Source organism: Mus caroli, unplaced genomic scaffold (genome assembly GCF_978045245.1).
Source record: "Mus caroli unplaced genomic scaffold, Mus_caroli_1 scaffold_15, whole genome shotgun sequence".
NCBI lineage: Eukaryota > Metazoa > Chordata > Mammalia > Rodentia > Muridae > Mus > Mus caroli.
This window is the reverse complement of record NW_028227270.1, coordinates 62,145,083-62,161,736: the sequence shown is the minus strand read 5'-3', so window position 1 is coordinate 62,161,736 and position 16,654 is coordinate 62,145,083. Positions and strand designations below refer to the sequence as shown.

Sequence of the window (16,654 nt, the reverse complement as noted above, 5' to 3'; positions counted from 1 at the left end):
CATAAAAGGGATGCACACAGATACATAAATGGTTTCAGCACCAGTCTTGTTATCAATGCGAGGCACACATACCTCCTGCGCCAGGCACCAAGCTTGGGCCCGAGGTGCTCTGTCCAGTAGGGGTACTGGTGGCCGTGCCACCAGAGGTGCTCACGGTGTTAGTGGTGCTGCCAGTGGTAGCCGAGGCTGGTGAGCTCTGGGAAGTCTGCGGAGCCCACGGGTTGGGGAGCGGATCCCTGTTTTCTGTCCGAGAAGGCTGAGTCCCTTCTGCCGAGGATGAACTGCTCACTAAGGATGCAAATGGATTACCACCAAACTGTAATTAAAAAAAAACATCAATTATACAATGATTTTTCAGTACAGCCACATTCTGCACATAGCAGTACCCTTAGTCACAGACTGTTTACGTTAGGCCTGAGCCTGGGCACGAGTGCTCACCTGTTCTTGCGCAGCATTCAGCATAGGCTCCTGGATATCGGTGTACATGCGCCGTAAGGCATTGTAGCCCCCAGGAATACTTTCTAGGTTGCTCAAGGCTCGGTCCTGGTTTCTCATCATTTCCTGCATCATGGCTGGATTTCTCGCAAGTTCCAGTGTCTAAGAAAGAAATCTCCAGTTTAACAGGAAGCACCGGACCTATTCAAGGACTTCCCTCCGCATTCAGCTAACGCCTGTGGGAGGCACGCGTGCTAAGTTCTAGGCAGACACACTGAACTTTAAACAGTTGGGTTTTTTTTGTTTTTTGTTTTAAATCAGGACCCCAACTGCCCAGCACTGCTTGCCTTGGCCTGATCTCATCTGCTCAGTTCCTGGAATCAAAGCTGTGTGCCACCAACCCAATCTATTCACTGAAAATTTTTTTCATACAATATATTTCAGGCTGGAGAGATGGCTCAGTGGTTAAGAGCTCTGACTGCTCTTCTGAAGGTCATGAGTTCAAATCCCAGCAACCACATGGTGGCTCACAACCATCCATAATGAAACCTGGTGCTAGACAGCTGCAGTGTACTTACATATAATAAGTAAATGAATTAATATATATATAAAACACACACACACACACACATATATATATTTTTTGATGGGTTTTTCCTTCCTCAAAATGGTTTTCTATTTTATTTGAAATGTGTAAGGAGCAAATGTATAAGGTGCTGACATTACCTCTCTACCCTGCATTCCAGGACCCACACCACCTCCACCACCAAAGGAGAAATCAGCACAAAAAGCCTGTCTCTAAGGAGAGTTTGTAAAGAATTTTCATGCATAGCAGAAAACTCAGAGCTCAAACAAACAAAATTAATATTGTTTTGCTGAGTTTCCCTAAATAATGGTTGGGATTCTCTTTAACTTTATAATAAATACACAAGGCAATCTCTGGAACCACAGAAAATGACATTTTATATTTACATACATACACACACATAAACACTTTTTTTTTACTTTAGTTTAAGTAAAAAAAGAACTACTTTTCTACATACTTGTCTCATTATATCTGGATTATTAAGCATATGACTAATCTCTGGATTTCTCTGTATCAACTGTTGCATCTGTGGATTGGCCATAATCAATTGCCGCATCAGGTCAGGATTTGAGAGCATGCTCTGGACAAAGGGATTTTCCATGATCTGGACCATCATTTCAGGGTTAGACAAAAGTTGCCGTTGCATTTGGCTCTGGAGTTCAGAGAAGTTGGTGGTGTTTAAACCCAAGCTGCTAAGACCTGCAAGTCCTCCAAGCCCACCTTAAAAGAGGAAAAAACAAAAAATGAAAATCAGAAGTCAGTGCTAAAAGATGAAGAAATCATTAACTCTTTATTTTAAAAACCATTAAAAACAAAACAATTCCTATCATTCATTTATAAAGTCATACTTATTCATTGTAAGTTATACATTATTCATTATACTTATTTATTATACTATTCGGCTTTAATTCCTATGCTACGGCTTAGGTGTGAAGTGTACACACTTAGGTATGGTGACACAGATGAAGGTTATCATGGTGCTAATGAGCCAGTAGCTCAATGGGCTATTCAGTGCAGTACATTTGAAGGGACTTCCTGATGCTAAGATAGGGGACTTCTGTATGTGTATTAAGAAGACATACTTGTACTCCCATACTGGACAAAGAAATCTGCATGCACACCCTGCTAATAGCCTACAGCACACACTACTGATGGTTTGTTCAGAGTTAACCTCAACCACAGAAGACCAGAGGCTCTTGTTAATATAACCCTGATACCAGCAGACACTAATTATTCTGTTTCAAGAACTGTTTGAAACCAGACACCCAAGGACTAGGAGATGAATGAAAGGAATAAAAAGACATAGTCATTTGGCCCACTCTCAATTGCTGACTACCTGACCAGAGACAAATCTGAGCTCTGAAAGGATCATCCACCTTGTTTCTGTTCTCCCCAACCCCATATAATTTGCTGGCTGAAGATTAGATGTGGCCCCAGATTACCAGCTCTGAAATAAAGCACAATTTATAGCTCAAACTGCCTGTTCTCATTTGCCTTTGGGGTGGCAGGCAGAAGTGAGACAGCGGCTATCCATGAAGACCAGCTCTCATACTGCATCCTCCCTGCCATACCACAGGCCTTTACCCAGTAGTAGTCTACCAGCTGGAAACCATGTGCCAAAACAAACTACCCCACTTCAACTGCTTCTTCCCAGTGTTTGTCACAGGGGACAGCCCCCAACCCCAAACACATTCTACAATCAAAATTAGCCAAATTCTCACTTTAATATTTAACAAAACCAACCAGACATATTTTTAAAATCTCTCTAGCATAATAAAACACATTTATTCCTTCTTGATCTTTCACAGGGTTCCTAAAAGCTTAGGCAGTCACTTTGAGTGCCTTTTTGTTATACACAGCAGGCCCCACAGGCCACTACACTGAGGAGGGGTAAGACTGAAAGCACCCTGGGAATGATCCAAGATGGAGCTGATCACCAAACGGCCTAGTGGATTAAAGGTGGGACTTTCAGCCCCATCCTGCAGTCATGGCAGGAGAGAAGTGCAGCAGCCAGAGGCTCATCTGTGTGCGTACTGTGCACTCGCTACACAGCAGCCATGCTCTAAAGCGTGTGTTCTGTATATTGGCATACAATAATTGAGTCACCCCAAAGTTTTCATGGAAAGGGCAGAAGGTGTGGTTCCCAATATGTGAAAGTGAGACCTAAGGAAAACTACTAGCTACAGCCTTAAGGGCTGGTAAAGACATTTAAGCTAGTCTTCAGCCCAACCTTTGTCACCTTCACAACATTTTTCCTCACCAAAATCTCAATCTTTGCAACTGAGGAAAGAAGAGCAGTGTAGGGGAAGAGTCGGCAGGGAGGAGACCAAGGTGGCTTGGGCTGAGAGAAAAGATGCTTCACTGCCAACACTCAGGAGACAGTTCTTTCATGTGTTCAGGGGACTTCCAAGGTTTTTTTTTTAATGGTTGATTTATTTGTTTTATGTATATGAGTACACCATTGCTCTCTTCAGACACACCAGAAGAGGGTATCAGACCCTATTGCAGATAGTTGTGAGCCACCATGTGGTTGCTGGGAATTGAACTCAGGACCTCTATTGAAGAGTGGTCAGTGCTCCAGTCCAAGATTTTTTTTTAAGTACTAGATTTAATTATTTTATATTTTATGTCTGCATGTTTTCCTGCATGTTTGTTGTGGGTACCACATGCATTCCCAGTGCCCCCGGGATCACAAGACAGTGCCAGATCCCTTGGAATGTGAGTTACAGATGGTTCTGAGCCTCAGAATGGGTGCTGGCTACTGACTGAGCACTTGCTCTGCAAGAGCAAACAGAGCTGTCTCTCCAGCCCCTAGGTCAGTCCCATCCAGAGTGATGATGCCACACACCTACAGCCTCCACACCAGGAGGGCCAGAGTGGGAGGAGTTTAAGGGAGCTCAGCCACATTTGCAAGATTTTCTTCAAACAAAACACAAGAGAAAACAAGAACAAACAACTAGGAGAGTCACCGGGTACCTTTCTTGTATAACTAAAAACCATTATTTCTGAATTCATCACAGCTCAGCATGAATTAACTATATCCTCTGATGCAATTATGTGGTAGTCAGATTATACATATACATAGGCTACATCACGTTTATTATAAAGAGGAGGCTTGTCACTTACTAAAGATAAATACGAGCTAAACTCACTTGTATCCCAAATCACTTTTAAAACATGATTAAAGAAGCAAACCACATAAGATTGTAAGATTGTCTGTCAAACGACTTATGTCACTTTAGTTAAACTACCCTTGCAGGAAGAGAACATTTTACTCCATGTATGCATGCACACATGCACGCACAACTTACCTACGCCAAAGGAGCTGTTAGCAGCAGAACCAGACGTGGGGTTGCTATCGGGAGCTGGTGAGCTGGTCACAGTGTTTCCAGGGGCATTTGTTTGCTGAGCTGAATTATCTTGCGGCCTAGTGTAAATAATTAAATAATAATGCAGGATGCAGAACTCATTATTTTAAAAAGAATTAAAATTTCAATAATCAGAAAAACGAAGAGTAAGCTCTTGTAAACAGAATGCCATCAATACTTTGCCTGAAATGACTGAGCATAACAAACAAATATTGAGAATACAGTAACACTTTAAGAAACTACTACTGCCTCTCTTCTCTGACTACAATATACATGAAATGTGTCACTGTTTTCAATCACAGTGATTATATAGGAAGGCCAAATAGTTATCACCTCACAGAAGGCCACCATCCACAGAGCTCAAACAAATTATTTTCTAGTTCCACAGTGTTGGGAGTAGTTTAACTTACATTCTTGAAAGTGTTAAAGGTAAAAAACTTAATACAGCAAAGGGCGGCACAGCAGTTAAGATCACTTGCTGCTCTTCCTGAATGTTGAGTTTCCAGCACCCACATCAGGTGGCTCACAACCACTTATAACTACTACAGCTTCAGGAGAATCAGATGCCTTCAAAGGCACTCATGTACACATACCCACACACACAGACACACAATGTTCAGGCATAAAAGCCGATAGACTGTCAAGGCATCGGCTGTGACAAAGGGGAGAGTTGCTGGCTGAGTGGGCTGGTTCTGCTATCACTCTGTAACTAGGCAAGAGTCTCTCGTGTCTCCCCCTTTGGCTGCCAGGCTACTGATATAATGATCCAAGGAGCTGAACTTTCTCTGCAACTCCATGCTGGGAGGAGGAAAAGCTGGAGACGGAGACCTGGTGCCAACCACAGGGCAAGCCTGCCAGCTGGAATGTGATTTCCTTTGACAACTGGGTAGGTAGGCCACCTTGTAGGAGACTGAAGCCAAGACAAAGGTGGGTCACTAGGCAGGGCCTCTCTTTTCCCAGGATTACTTAGTTATGTATGCCTCTCACCCTCTATTTAAACCTAACCTTATGTCATGACTCAGAAGATAGGGGGTGGCAAGGCTGTCACTGGTCTCCATCTTGTTCTTCTCAGTGTGACATTCAATGGATTTTTCTTCTCATCATCAGCATTAGTTGTCTGTTTCAATAAGGACAAGGAGTGGAGCCAGCTTGTTCAGTTGGCCAGGGCTCTGACACTAACCACTGGGTGCCATCTTTAGAGTTCTTTAGAGCAGCAGGCTTTATTAAAGAAGTCTCTCTCATCTGACACCAATTTGATTATGAACCTTACCACATCATTTACTGATTCAAAGGTCTGGTTTTCACTTCAACATCTCAGAAATCATAATCTACCTTACACGTGCTTCACATCCCAGCATGAATCACCATGTCCGCGTATGTGTGCTCTGTGCTATACCACTCTCATGCAAGAAGCTATCAAGTACACAGGAGCACAGGAAGAACACACTTCCTCATCAGGTCTTAGGGGAACAGCCCAAAGCCTGCTAGGCTATGCATGACCGAGACGCTGCTCCTAGAGCAAATGCTACAGCAAGCTCTTGTAAGATACTTCACTGCAATGCTTTCAACTGCAGTCTATATATAGCAAAGGAAGCATTGGCAGAACATAAGACCAGCGGTTCTGAGTGAGTGCACCTGTGACCCCAGTGCTCAGGAGGCTAAGGCAGGAGGAGCAAATTCATCCCTGGCCTGGACTAGACTGACCTTCCGTCTCTAAAAGAAACCCAGTGTGGCAATACAGTCACAGACTCAGGCTGACCCCTGCTAGGCAGCATGGCAAGTCAAGGCTAGCCACAAAGGTAATACTAATAAAATGCTAAGTTTAGGAGGCTCCTGTCATTTACTCCATTACGTCATCTTAGATGATTTGTATAGTGGAATGAGATTAAGAAAATTCCAAATTCAAGTAAGTCTGATCAAGTTTCTTTACTAATGATGAAACAAAATTTTAGATGGTATCCAGAACAATAATAAGTTTCTTTCAAAAATTTATCAGACATTAATGATTTACACTCTGCTAACATGTTACAGAAACCATGTCTAAAACTTTCCCTAAAGAAAACAGCTAAAAAACCAAGTTGTTACCTAACTCAAAATGTTCTACATAATAACCAGCTGAATTTTGCAAAGTATTAAATGGGGGCAGGCTCAGGATCTGCATCCCAACCCTCCCCACAGAAACATTCAGATACTAGGAAGGCATGGAGTCACAATGTTGTTTTTCACCAAACAATCAAGAGATACAAAGAAAGGTACTTTAAACGGTTTAAATACTAACAAGGAAAGCTCCTTAGAGCCTGAACTGGTTATTTAAACAGACATACCTGTTCTGTGTTTTGATGACAAGGTGAACCGTAAGTCCATCATGAATCCCATGCTGACTCAGAGTATCTTGATCTTTTAAAATTTTTCCAGCAAATATCAACACAAGTTGGTCAATATGAGATTTGAAACGTTTAGAGATTTCTTCTTTGAACTAAATAAGATAAAAGAATAAATTATATATGTGTTTTTAATAACATAGAAGTTTGTACAGTATCACCCAGACTGATTTGTAGAAGTTCCTCCAGAGGCCCTACTAAGCATGCTGCATCTCCTCCTCAGCGTGCAACCATCCCTTCTCTAACAGGAAGGACCCACTCCAGATGTCAGGGCTGTGGTTCCTGCACAGATGGAGACGACATGGTGTTTGTTTCCTTTTGCCAACAGGACCCAATGTAGTTGGGGTCACAAAAGGGCTTTGCTAATAAACTTATTGTAGCTGTCCCCCCAACCTCCATCATTAGCCCCTCTCTTTTGAATTCCAGTACACACACACTGGCAAGCTCACATTCGCAGCCATTTTTACTATCCTTATCACTTCTTTCATTCAATGCCTATTGCCAAGCAGTACCACCGAAAAGCAAATAGGAAACAGGGAAATCTTTTCCAGAAACTCAAATAAACTATAAACAGAGAAAGCACAAAGACAGTTAAAGAAAGCTTTCTAGAACTGAAAACCAAAAGAAGAAATATTAGGAAGAAATCAGGAAAACCTGCAGGAGAGCAGAACAGCCTGCAATGCAGAGGAAGAACAAGACACTGCAGACAAATGCTTACCATCCCTTAAGTCTCTACTAAATATCCACAGTATCTGGGCTTCATTCAAATCAGAAAACCTCAGAGTGGCCTGGGAACCCACAGTAACAGACTATACCAGAGCACCACAGTTGAAACCTAAAGAATCTCTTCATTACAAGTCTACCCACTGTGTTATAGAAGCCAGCACTGCCACAATAAAACGTGTTACACAGACATGAATCCAATGAAAAAGGTTCAGTGTTCCAGACTGGAAATACTTCTTTCTGGAAGCCACTAAGTTGTCTTTAACATCAGTAAGTGACCCTAATTTAAAAATATCTCAAATCTAAAATGTGTCATAAGGAGGGAAACTCAGCATCTGCACATCTAAGGCTCAAAGCTCTCACAGCAGCCGGGCGTGGCGCGCCTTTCATCCCAGCACTTGGGAGGCAGAGGCAGGTGGATTTCTGAGTTCGAGGCCAGCCTGGTCTACAGAGTGAGTTCCAGGACAGCCAAGGCTACACAGAGAAACCCTGTCTCAGGAGAAAAACAAAACAAAAAACAAAAACAAAAACAAAAAAACTGTCACAGGACCATCAGGAAGAAGGCAGTGAGAGAAAACACTGCTGCCTGTCATAAGCAAAGCACTCTGCACATGTATTTATATACGAACAAGACTCTCAAGGTAAGCCTCAGCACTCACATACACCTATCATTCTGGGTGGTTGCTTTGCTTCTGAGACAGGAGGTCACTCTGTAGCAGAGAGTGACCTCAAACTCCCAGTGGAGCCTCCCCAGTCCTGGCATCACAGGCTTGAGCACGTCACCTAAAAACATGGATTTTACAACCTACCTTCTCAACTCATACACAAACAAACTTTTGAAAAGGCCAAAAAGCATATACACGTAAAATGTACTACAGTAAATATTCTGGAACTTTCTCATCTGAGCTCCCCTTCCCATTTGGAACTATATGTTATATAATCTTTTTGTTGCTGGTGATTTTTTGAGAAAGGTCTCTACATAGCCCTGGCTATCCTGGATCTCATTATGTAGACCAGGCTGGATTCAATCTCACAGAAATCCACCAGCTTCTGCAGGTAATTAAACAAGTGTGCCAACAGACTTGGCTATGTGATATATAATCTTTTTAGCCTAGGTATTTCCAAGTGACAAAAAAAAACAAACAAACAAACAAAAAAACCAATCTTGCGGGGCGTGGTGGTGCACGTCTTTAATCCCAGCACTTGGGAGGCAGAGGCAGGTGGATTTCTGAGTTTGAGGCCAGCCTGGTCTACAAAGTGAGTTCCAGGACATCCAGGGCTACAGAGAAACCCTGTCTCAAAAAACCAAAACAAATAAAATAAAATAAAATGCATTTAATACATAAAATGAGAAAGTTGATCTATATCAACTGTTTTAATCTTAAACTCAGAAAGGCCCTGATCTCCCTCACATTCTGAAGTAAATAACTGGCCACCATGGCTGGGCCATCGAGATGGCTCCATGCATAAATGGGCTTGCTGCCAAGCCCAGCAACCTTAGATCTATCCCTGGAAACTTCATGGTAGTAGGAGAGAACTAGCCTTTGACTTCCACATTTGTATTGTGGTTCCCACATGTGCGCGCACAAGCACACAAACACACACACACACATTAATAAACAAGTATAGTTCTATAGCACTTTATAGTGTTGGAAGATTTGAAGGTAAGATGCTAGACCTAAGGCACACTCCTACTTTTGCCTCCAAATTCCAACACAAAAGGATGTTTTTAAGCTTCACCAGGCATTGTGACACAAACATTTAATCTCACCTCAAGGGAAGCAGAGGCATGAAGCTCTACCCAGGAAATTCCAAAACAGCCAAAGCTACACAGTAAGACTCTGTGTCTTCAAATATATATAGCTCACATGCCATATAATATGGCCACTTAAAGTGTGTAATTCAAAAGTCTTCAGTGTATTTAGAAATAGGCTGTCAATTTCAGAACACCCTCATTCTCCAAGAGAAACCAGTACCCGCTATCACTTTCCTGTGCACTCATTAATTCCATCCCCATTTCCCAAAAAGCCCCACTAATTTACATTCATGCCTATAAATTTGCCTATTTGGTATCACTCACTCATACCCTTAACCTACTCAGTCGTCTGGGTGGTCCTTGGTACTGACTTGATAGTGTATTTTCAGGGTACTGCACACTGAAGTTCCCAGAACAACAACAAAACCAAACAGCGTACCTGTACTTAATGACTATGGACACTAAGACCATTGCAGACCAGAGACACTGTCTTAAAGTCTTAGTCTCTTTGACTGTCATTCACTCACGGCTCACTTCTGTGTCTAACCTAGTATCACTGAATCAAAACTCTTGGAATGTATTAGTAGGTTACTGTCCTCCTCCAGCCCAAACCCTAAGAAGCTGCTGGGTGGTGGTGGTGTCCGTCTTTAATCCCAGCAGTTGGAAGGCTCTGGCAGGAGGATCTCTGAGTTTGAGGCCAGACCAGTCTACTGAGGAACTGAGTTCCAGGACTACACAGAGAAACCCTGGGGTTTTTTTGTTTTTTGAGACAGGGTTTCTCTGTGTAGCCTGGCTGTTCTGGAACTCACTTTGTAGACCAGGCTGGCCTCGAACTCAGAAATTCACCTGCCTCTTCCTCCTGAGTGCTGGGATTAAAGGCATGCGCCACCACACCCGGCTGAGAAACCCTGTCTTGAAAGCCAAAAAGAAACAAACAAATCCAAAAAGTAAGAAACCATTATATCTAAAAAACCATCTGAAACAGCAATTTCCTCTCTTCACTGTACCCACCTATCTGTGATCTCCACCAATGTAACGGACAGAACTACTTTATTTTATACTGAAACATCTTGTAACTACCTCCACAGCAGACCTTGCCTTTCAAGATACCCTCAGCAATGTTCCTGGGCCATAGTCAAGTTATATTTAGTCTGTGTTCTGCATCACCATTTCTTTCTGTAGCTCCCTCATCTCTACAGCATCCCTGGTGACTGCTGGTGTCCGTTCATCTTACTTTCCTCCTAGCTCTACCGGAGGGAAGGCTGCCAGAGCCTCACCAACAGCTTTGACCTGTATTCTCCTGATAACACAATGGTGCTGTGCACCTTTCTGCATGCTCACCACCCACCTTCCTTGTGTGTGTGAATGTGGTGACTGCACACATGGACTAAACTCAGGTCTTCACACTTGCAAGCAAGCTTTGCCCAAGATTCCCCATTTTCTTGAAAGCTGAAAACTAGCAAAACACCCAATCTCTTATAGAGCCATTTCTCACCTCATTTCACACAGCCCTCAGAAACCAAAACTAGTAAAGGAAGCGAAGGAAAAAAAAAAAAAAAACCAAAACCAAAACAAAACAAAAAAAACAGGATTGCTCCTCAACAGAGAACACCATCAGATCTAGTTAGTGTTTCATGTGGGCTCTAGGGGGCGTGGAGGGAGGCAAGGCTGGATGGGCATGATCTAAATACATATAGAAACAAACACACATTTTCAAAGAATACAAAATATGACTTTAGAAAGCATCATCTGTAAATGGGAGGCTGAATCAACATGTGGGTAAGTCAAGTATCACCTAGGTTAACTGACAGGGAACAGCCACAGGAAACACCAGAAAGGCATGTCAACAGCATCCCTCCATGGCAAAAGTCAGCAAAGGAAACAAAACAAGCCCCTCCCTTCATCTGTAAACAGAAGTGTGACTACAAACTTATGTCAAGCACAGCCTTAAACTAAGAGCCAGTAGAGGGTTCCCTCTAAAATCAGTTACAGAGCAGAGCTGTGCACTGGGGACACCTGGTCTTCAAAGCCCTGGTCAGTGCAAGGAAAAGGGAAAGAAAAAGAGGGGCTGGGAACCTGCTCTCATCAGTCTCTAGCCATTGAAGTGTCCTACTGTGTGCCACTTAAAACATCTTTCAAGAAATTAGAAGATGAACAGATGAGGCAAAAAAAAATTTGCAAAAGGCATATTTGATAACCAGCTATTGTCCAAAGACACAAAGAATGTAATCATAAAACTTGACAATCACAATCCAGTTTCAAAATGGGCCAAAGCAGGCACTTCACCAGAGATATCCAGGCAACAAATTACCTTGAAAGATGCTCCCCCATCAAACCAGAGAGATGTAAGACTAAAGCAAAGAGATAAACAACAGACATTCGCTAAAACACCCAGAACTCATAATACCCACAACACCAAGTGCTGGCAAGGGTATGGAGCAACAGAAAAGCCTTCACGGGGTGAGACTGCAGAATGAAGGGCCACTGCCTAAACACACTCTCAGAATGAGATTCAGCAACCACTCCTTTATATTTACAAGCTATTCACTTTATAACCTTCATGCATATCTACAAAGGTTTCGCTCATAGTTGTCAATTCCTCAGTAGATAATGTGTAGTGCGTTCAGATAAGCACTGAAAAGAAGTGCACTCTAAAGTCATGAAAGGATGTGGAGGGACTTTAGATGTATATTACCAAGCAAAAGCTGACAAACCTACTATGTGACTCCAACCCACTGACCAAGCTCAGGCCCAGGCCCTTCTGCAGGCTAGGCAAGTTCTCCACCACTGAGTAGCACCATCTCCCAGGCCCCACCTGTTTGCACTTACAATTATAAACGTTTTTCCAAAGGGAGGATTAGTGACCTAGGGTTTTATATCCAATAAAAGTCCCCCAGAATTAAACTAAAATGTAAAGACAAACATAGCGGCTCACAGGATCTTTTTCTTACTCAGAAACAGAGACTGTGACACCCAGTAGGCAGGCAGTTTAGGAACTGTAACAGCGTCCCTCAAGGACAAGAAAACCATCCTGGATGAAGGAAGAAAAGTGAAAAACTGTACAGCCAATTCTTCATCAATGCCAATTTTATGAAGTCCTTATATACCTTGTGTCATTTGACAGAGACCAACCAAGAAAGAGAAAGGTGTGGAATCCGGGGCATGCAGAGTTAAGAGCTCTAGGATCTATGTATTATTCTCCAAGTAGCACATACTTCCTGATGGGGACAATTTATAAAATCCTTGGAGAATCTCCAAAGGACATAAAAATAGTATATACCTGTCAACCTAAAAAAGAGGCAGCTGGAATCAGGCAAACAACTTGATCTGAGAGCAACAGGAGAGATGCGCACAACAGGTAGGATAAACAGAAACCAATGTCCCCAGGACCATACTGCTGGATTTAAACACAACTTCTTCATACTGCCAAAAAGAGAGGAACTAGCGCTAAGGCTGTGGCTGATCAGCTGGGCCAGTGCTTGCCTAGCCCATACGTAAAGCTGGGTTAAATCCTCAGCATGCCCAGCAGGGGTTGGAGGGAAGGGGGGAAGAATGTGGGGCATCTCAGGCAGATGTGGTGACCCCTGTGAGCTCAGCAGACATCCTCTTTAAGATGGAGGTCTACATAGTAACCCTGGTCTACCTGTACATGTGCCTGCGCAAACGCACACAATTATTTAAAAAAACAACTCAAAACAAAACTAGTGGCCGATCCACTTCCTCAATAAGCATCTTTTGAAGCACATTTAACAAAACAGGCTGACACCGGGTCAAAATTCATCGACACACTTCAAAAATTGGAATCTTTTTTTTTTAATTTTTAATATTTTTTATTACATATTTTCCTCAATTACATTTCCAATGCTATCCCAAAAGTCCCCCATAGCGCCCCCCACTTCCCTACCCACCCATTCCCATTCTTTTGGCCCTGGCATTCCCCTATATTGGGGCATATAAAGTTTGCAAGTCCAATGGGCCTCTCTTTCCAGTGATGGCCGACTAGGCCATCTTTCGATACATATGCAGCTAGAGACAAGAGCTCCGGGGTAGTGGTTAGTTCATCATGTTGTTCCAACTATAGGGTTGCAGATCCCTTTAGCTCCTTGGGTACTTTCTCTAGCTTCTCCATTGGGAGCCCTGTGATACATCCAATAGCTGACTGTGAGCATCCACTCCTGTGTTTGCTAGGCCCCTGCATAGTCTCACAAGAGACAGCTATATTTGGGTCCTTTCAGCAAAATCTTGCTAGTGATGCAATGGTGTCCGCGTTTAGAAGCTGATTATGGGATGGATCCCTGGATACGGCAGTCTCTAGATGGTCCATCCTTTCATCACAGCTCCAAACTTTGTCTCTGTAACTCCTTCTATGGGTGTTTTGTTCCCAATTCTAAGAAGGGGCACAGTGTCCACATTTTGGTCTTCATTCTTCTTGAGTTTCATGCGTTTAGCAAATTGTATCTTATATCTTGGGTATCCTAAGTTTTGGGCTAATATCCACTTATCAGTGAATACATATTGTGTGAGTTCTTTTGTGATTGTGTTACTTCACTCAAGATGATGCCCTCCAGGTCCATCCATTTGGCTAGGAATTTCATAAATTCATTCTTTTTAATAGCTGAGTAGTACTCCATTGTGTAAATGTACCATAATTTCTGTATCCATTCCTCTGTTGAGGGACATCTGGGTTCTTTCCAGCTTCTGGCTATTATAAATAGGGCTGCTATGAACATAGTGGAGCATGTGTCCTTTTTACCGGTTGGGACATCTTCTGGATATATGCCCAGGAGAGGTATTGCTGGATCCTCCGGTAGTAAAAAATTGGAATCTTTATCAAGTAGTACTCCAGTGACATTTTATCAAACACAAGAAAGACACCACTTTCTAAGTGAACAAAAAATATTTTACTTCACACACACACACACACACACACACACACACACACACACACTAAAGAGTGAAGAAGCCAGAGACAAAACAGCAGAGGGCTGGAGAGAGCACTGAGATGCTCTTGTAGAGAATAAATCTGGTTCCTTCATAATCAATATGGTGGCTCACAGCCATCTCAACTCTGGTTCTAAAGGATCCAGCACTCTGTCCTGGCGTCTATCTGTGTCAGCATGCACTTGGTGTACACACATACACATAATAACAATAAATACATCTTTTATAAAACCAACAGCACAAACAGCACAAAGATTTCCTAGAAATTAGTGAGAAACACAATCCAGATGCAGGATCCTCACATCAGGAAAAGGTGCTCTTCCTTGTCCACAGACTAAATTACAACAGAGACTCACTGGCTGCCGCATAAACTGCAGGCTGAAGTGAAAGCCAGTCAGATTTATAAACACATTTCATTGTATTCACTGGATCTGATTACCAAGACCTTACAGTTCCACTATTTATCTAACAGGCTGGACATGTTGATGGGTTTAACCAAATAATGAAAACAACCAAAATGTGCATCAATTGTACATTTATTTAGTCTAATTCAAGAACAAATGAACAATAGCCACCTGTGATTGTAGACAACTCAAACCAAAGAAAATCATTTATAGGTGAAGAGAGGGCAGAGGATAATATCTGTTTTCTAAAGAGAGGTGTGGGATTGGGAACTGTGGTTCAGTGGAGTTCTTGCCTCGTATCTGTAAGCAACAGGCCCTACACTGAATCTTAACACTGCATAAACTGGGCACACTACTTGCAATCCCAGTACTTGGGAGATCAAACAGGAGGACTAGAAGTTAAGGTCATCCTTGGCTACCTTGAGTTTGGAGCTAGATACTCTCGACAAACCGTGAGCTCCTGGTTCCATAAGAGACCTCGTACCCTAAACAAGACAGAGGGCAACAAAGGAGAGACATGTGGATGTGCCCTCACAAACACACAATTCTTTGTTAATCATCACTTTATTGCACAGGTATATAATTTTTTGGTACATCACCTCATTTGATGCTTATTAGAAAATTTCTAAAATTTTCTTGCTAGACACATGTGAATTCACCTTCTCTCAAAGAAATAAAGTGCTGTTAGCAATTACTGCCACAGACAACAGACTCCATCCAACCTCCCCTCAGATTTGCGATGTTAGTTCATGGCTCTTCATACTGATAGAAGACAGTGATAGGTGCAGCGGCTAAGAGCCCTTGCTTACATCCTCCTCAAAGGGAAGCTGCCTTGGCTGACTCATGAGTTAGCTCTCAGAAAGAAATTAGATGTGGGGTTGAATAGACCACAGGGCAGTTAAGAGCTCTTGTTGCTCTTGCAGGAGCAGTGCAGGAGCCGAGCCCAGTCCTCAGCACCCTGATCAAGCAGCTCCAGCTGCAGGGAAATCAGACATCTTGGGGCTTCTGGGGGTACCTCCCATGTTCACACGCACACAAATCTCATAAGGCCCAGCAGTGGTGATGCACGCCTTTAATCCTAGCACTTGGAAGACAGAGGCAGGCAGATTTCTGAGTTCCAAGGCCAGCCTGGTCTACAGAGTGAGTTCCAGGACTCACAGGCTACACAGAGAAACCCTATCTCGAAAAACCAAAATAAGAAAAAGAGAAAAAGAAAAAATCTAATAGCTGGGTGGTGGAGGCGAATGTCTTTAATTACAACACTCAGAATGCAGAACCAGGTGGACTTCTCTGAGCTCCAAGGCGAGCCTGCTCTACAGAGCAAGCTTAAAGTTAACCAGGGCTATATAGAGAAGCCCTGTTGCATGCATGATGTGTGTGTGCTTGTGTGTTCGCAGACGCTGCATGCACATACGCCCCTGAAGGAAAAAAGCAAAACCTGAAGTATTTCTGATCTTAACCATTCCCAATAAGGAATTTGCAACCTGTGCCTTCACTTTTAGAAAAGGTCATGGTGGTCAATATGGTCACCCTGACAGGATAACAACAGACTAGGAGACAAACCTCTGCACAACTCTGAAGGTCTTTTTAGACTGGTTAATTAAGGTGGAAAGACCTAGACCAAAGATTTGGTGGCACCATGGTGTATATACCTTCACACATATATACACTCACACAATTTAATTTAAAAAAACTGTTAAAAGCCAGGTGTGGTGGTGCACGTGGAGGCAGAGGCAGGCGGATTTCTGAGTTCGAGGCCAGCCTGGTCTACAGAGTGAGTTCCAGGACAGCCAGGGCTACACAGAGAAATCCTGTCTCGAAAAACAAAACAAAACAAACAAACAAACAAAAAAAAACAACAACAATAACTGTTAAAAAAAAAAGTTTTTCTTTTACCTTAACAAATTTAAAGTTAAGTTCAGCTTTATTGCTTGCCCAGAAAATTATGTTTTTATGCTGTTTTTTTTTAAAATTATTTTATTTATATGAGTACACTGTCACTGTCTTCCAACACACCAGAAGAGGACATCAGATCCCATTACAGATGGTTGTGAGCCAGC

The 16,654-nt window shown here is 42.6% G+C and overlaps 1 protein-coding gene across 2 annotated transcripts in view; it reads right to left on the bottom strand.

Moving 5' to 3' along the window:
• Ubqln1 (ubiquilin 1) overlaps positions 1–16,654 on the bottom strand; it is a 38,475-nt gene that overhangs the window by 14,026 nt on the left and 7,795 nt on the right. For both annotated transcript variants that reach the window (XM_021180090.2, XM_021180091.2), the window contains exons 2-6: positions 6,714–6,865; positions 4,333–4,448; positions 1,479–1,741; positions 439–597; positions 73–316 (exon numbers count right to left, since the gene is read on the bottom strand). In XM_021180090.2, coding sequence (XP_021035749.1) covers positions 73–316; positions 439–597; positions 1,479–1,741; positions 4,333–4,448; positions 6,714–6,865 — 934 coding nt within the window. The remainder of the gene's footprint in view (positions 1–72; positions 317–438; positions 598–1,478; positions 1,742–4,332; positions 4,449–6,713; positions 6,866–16,654) is intronic.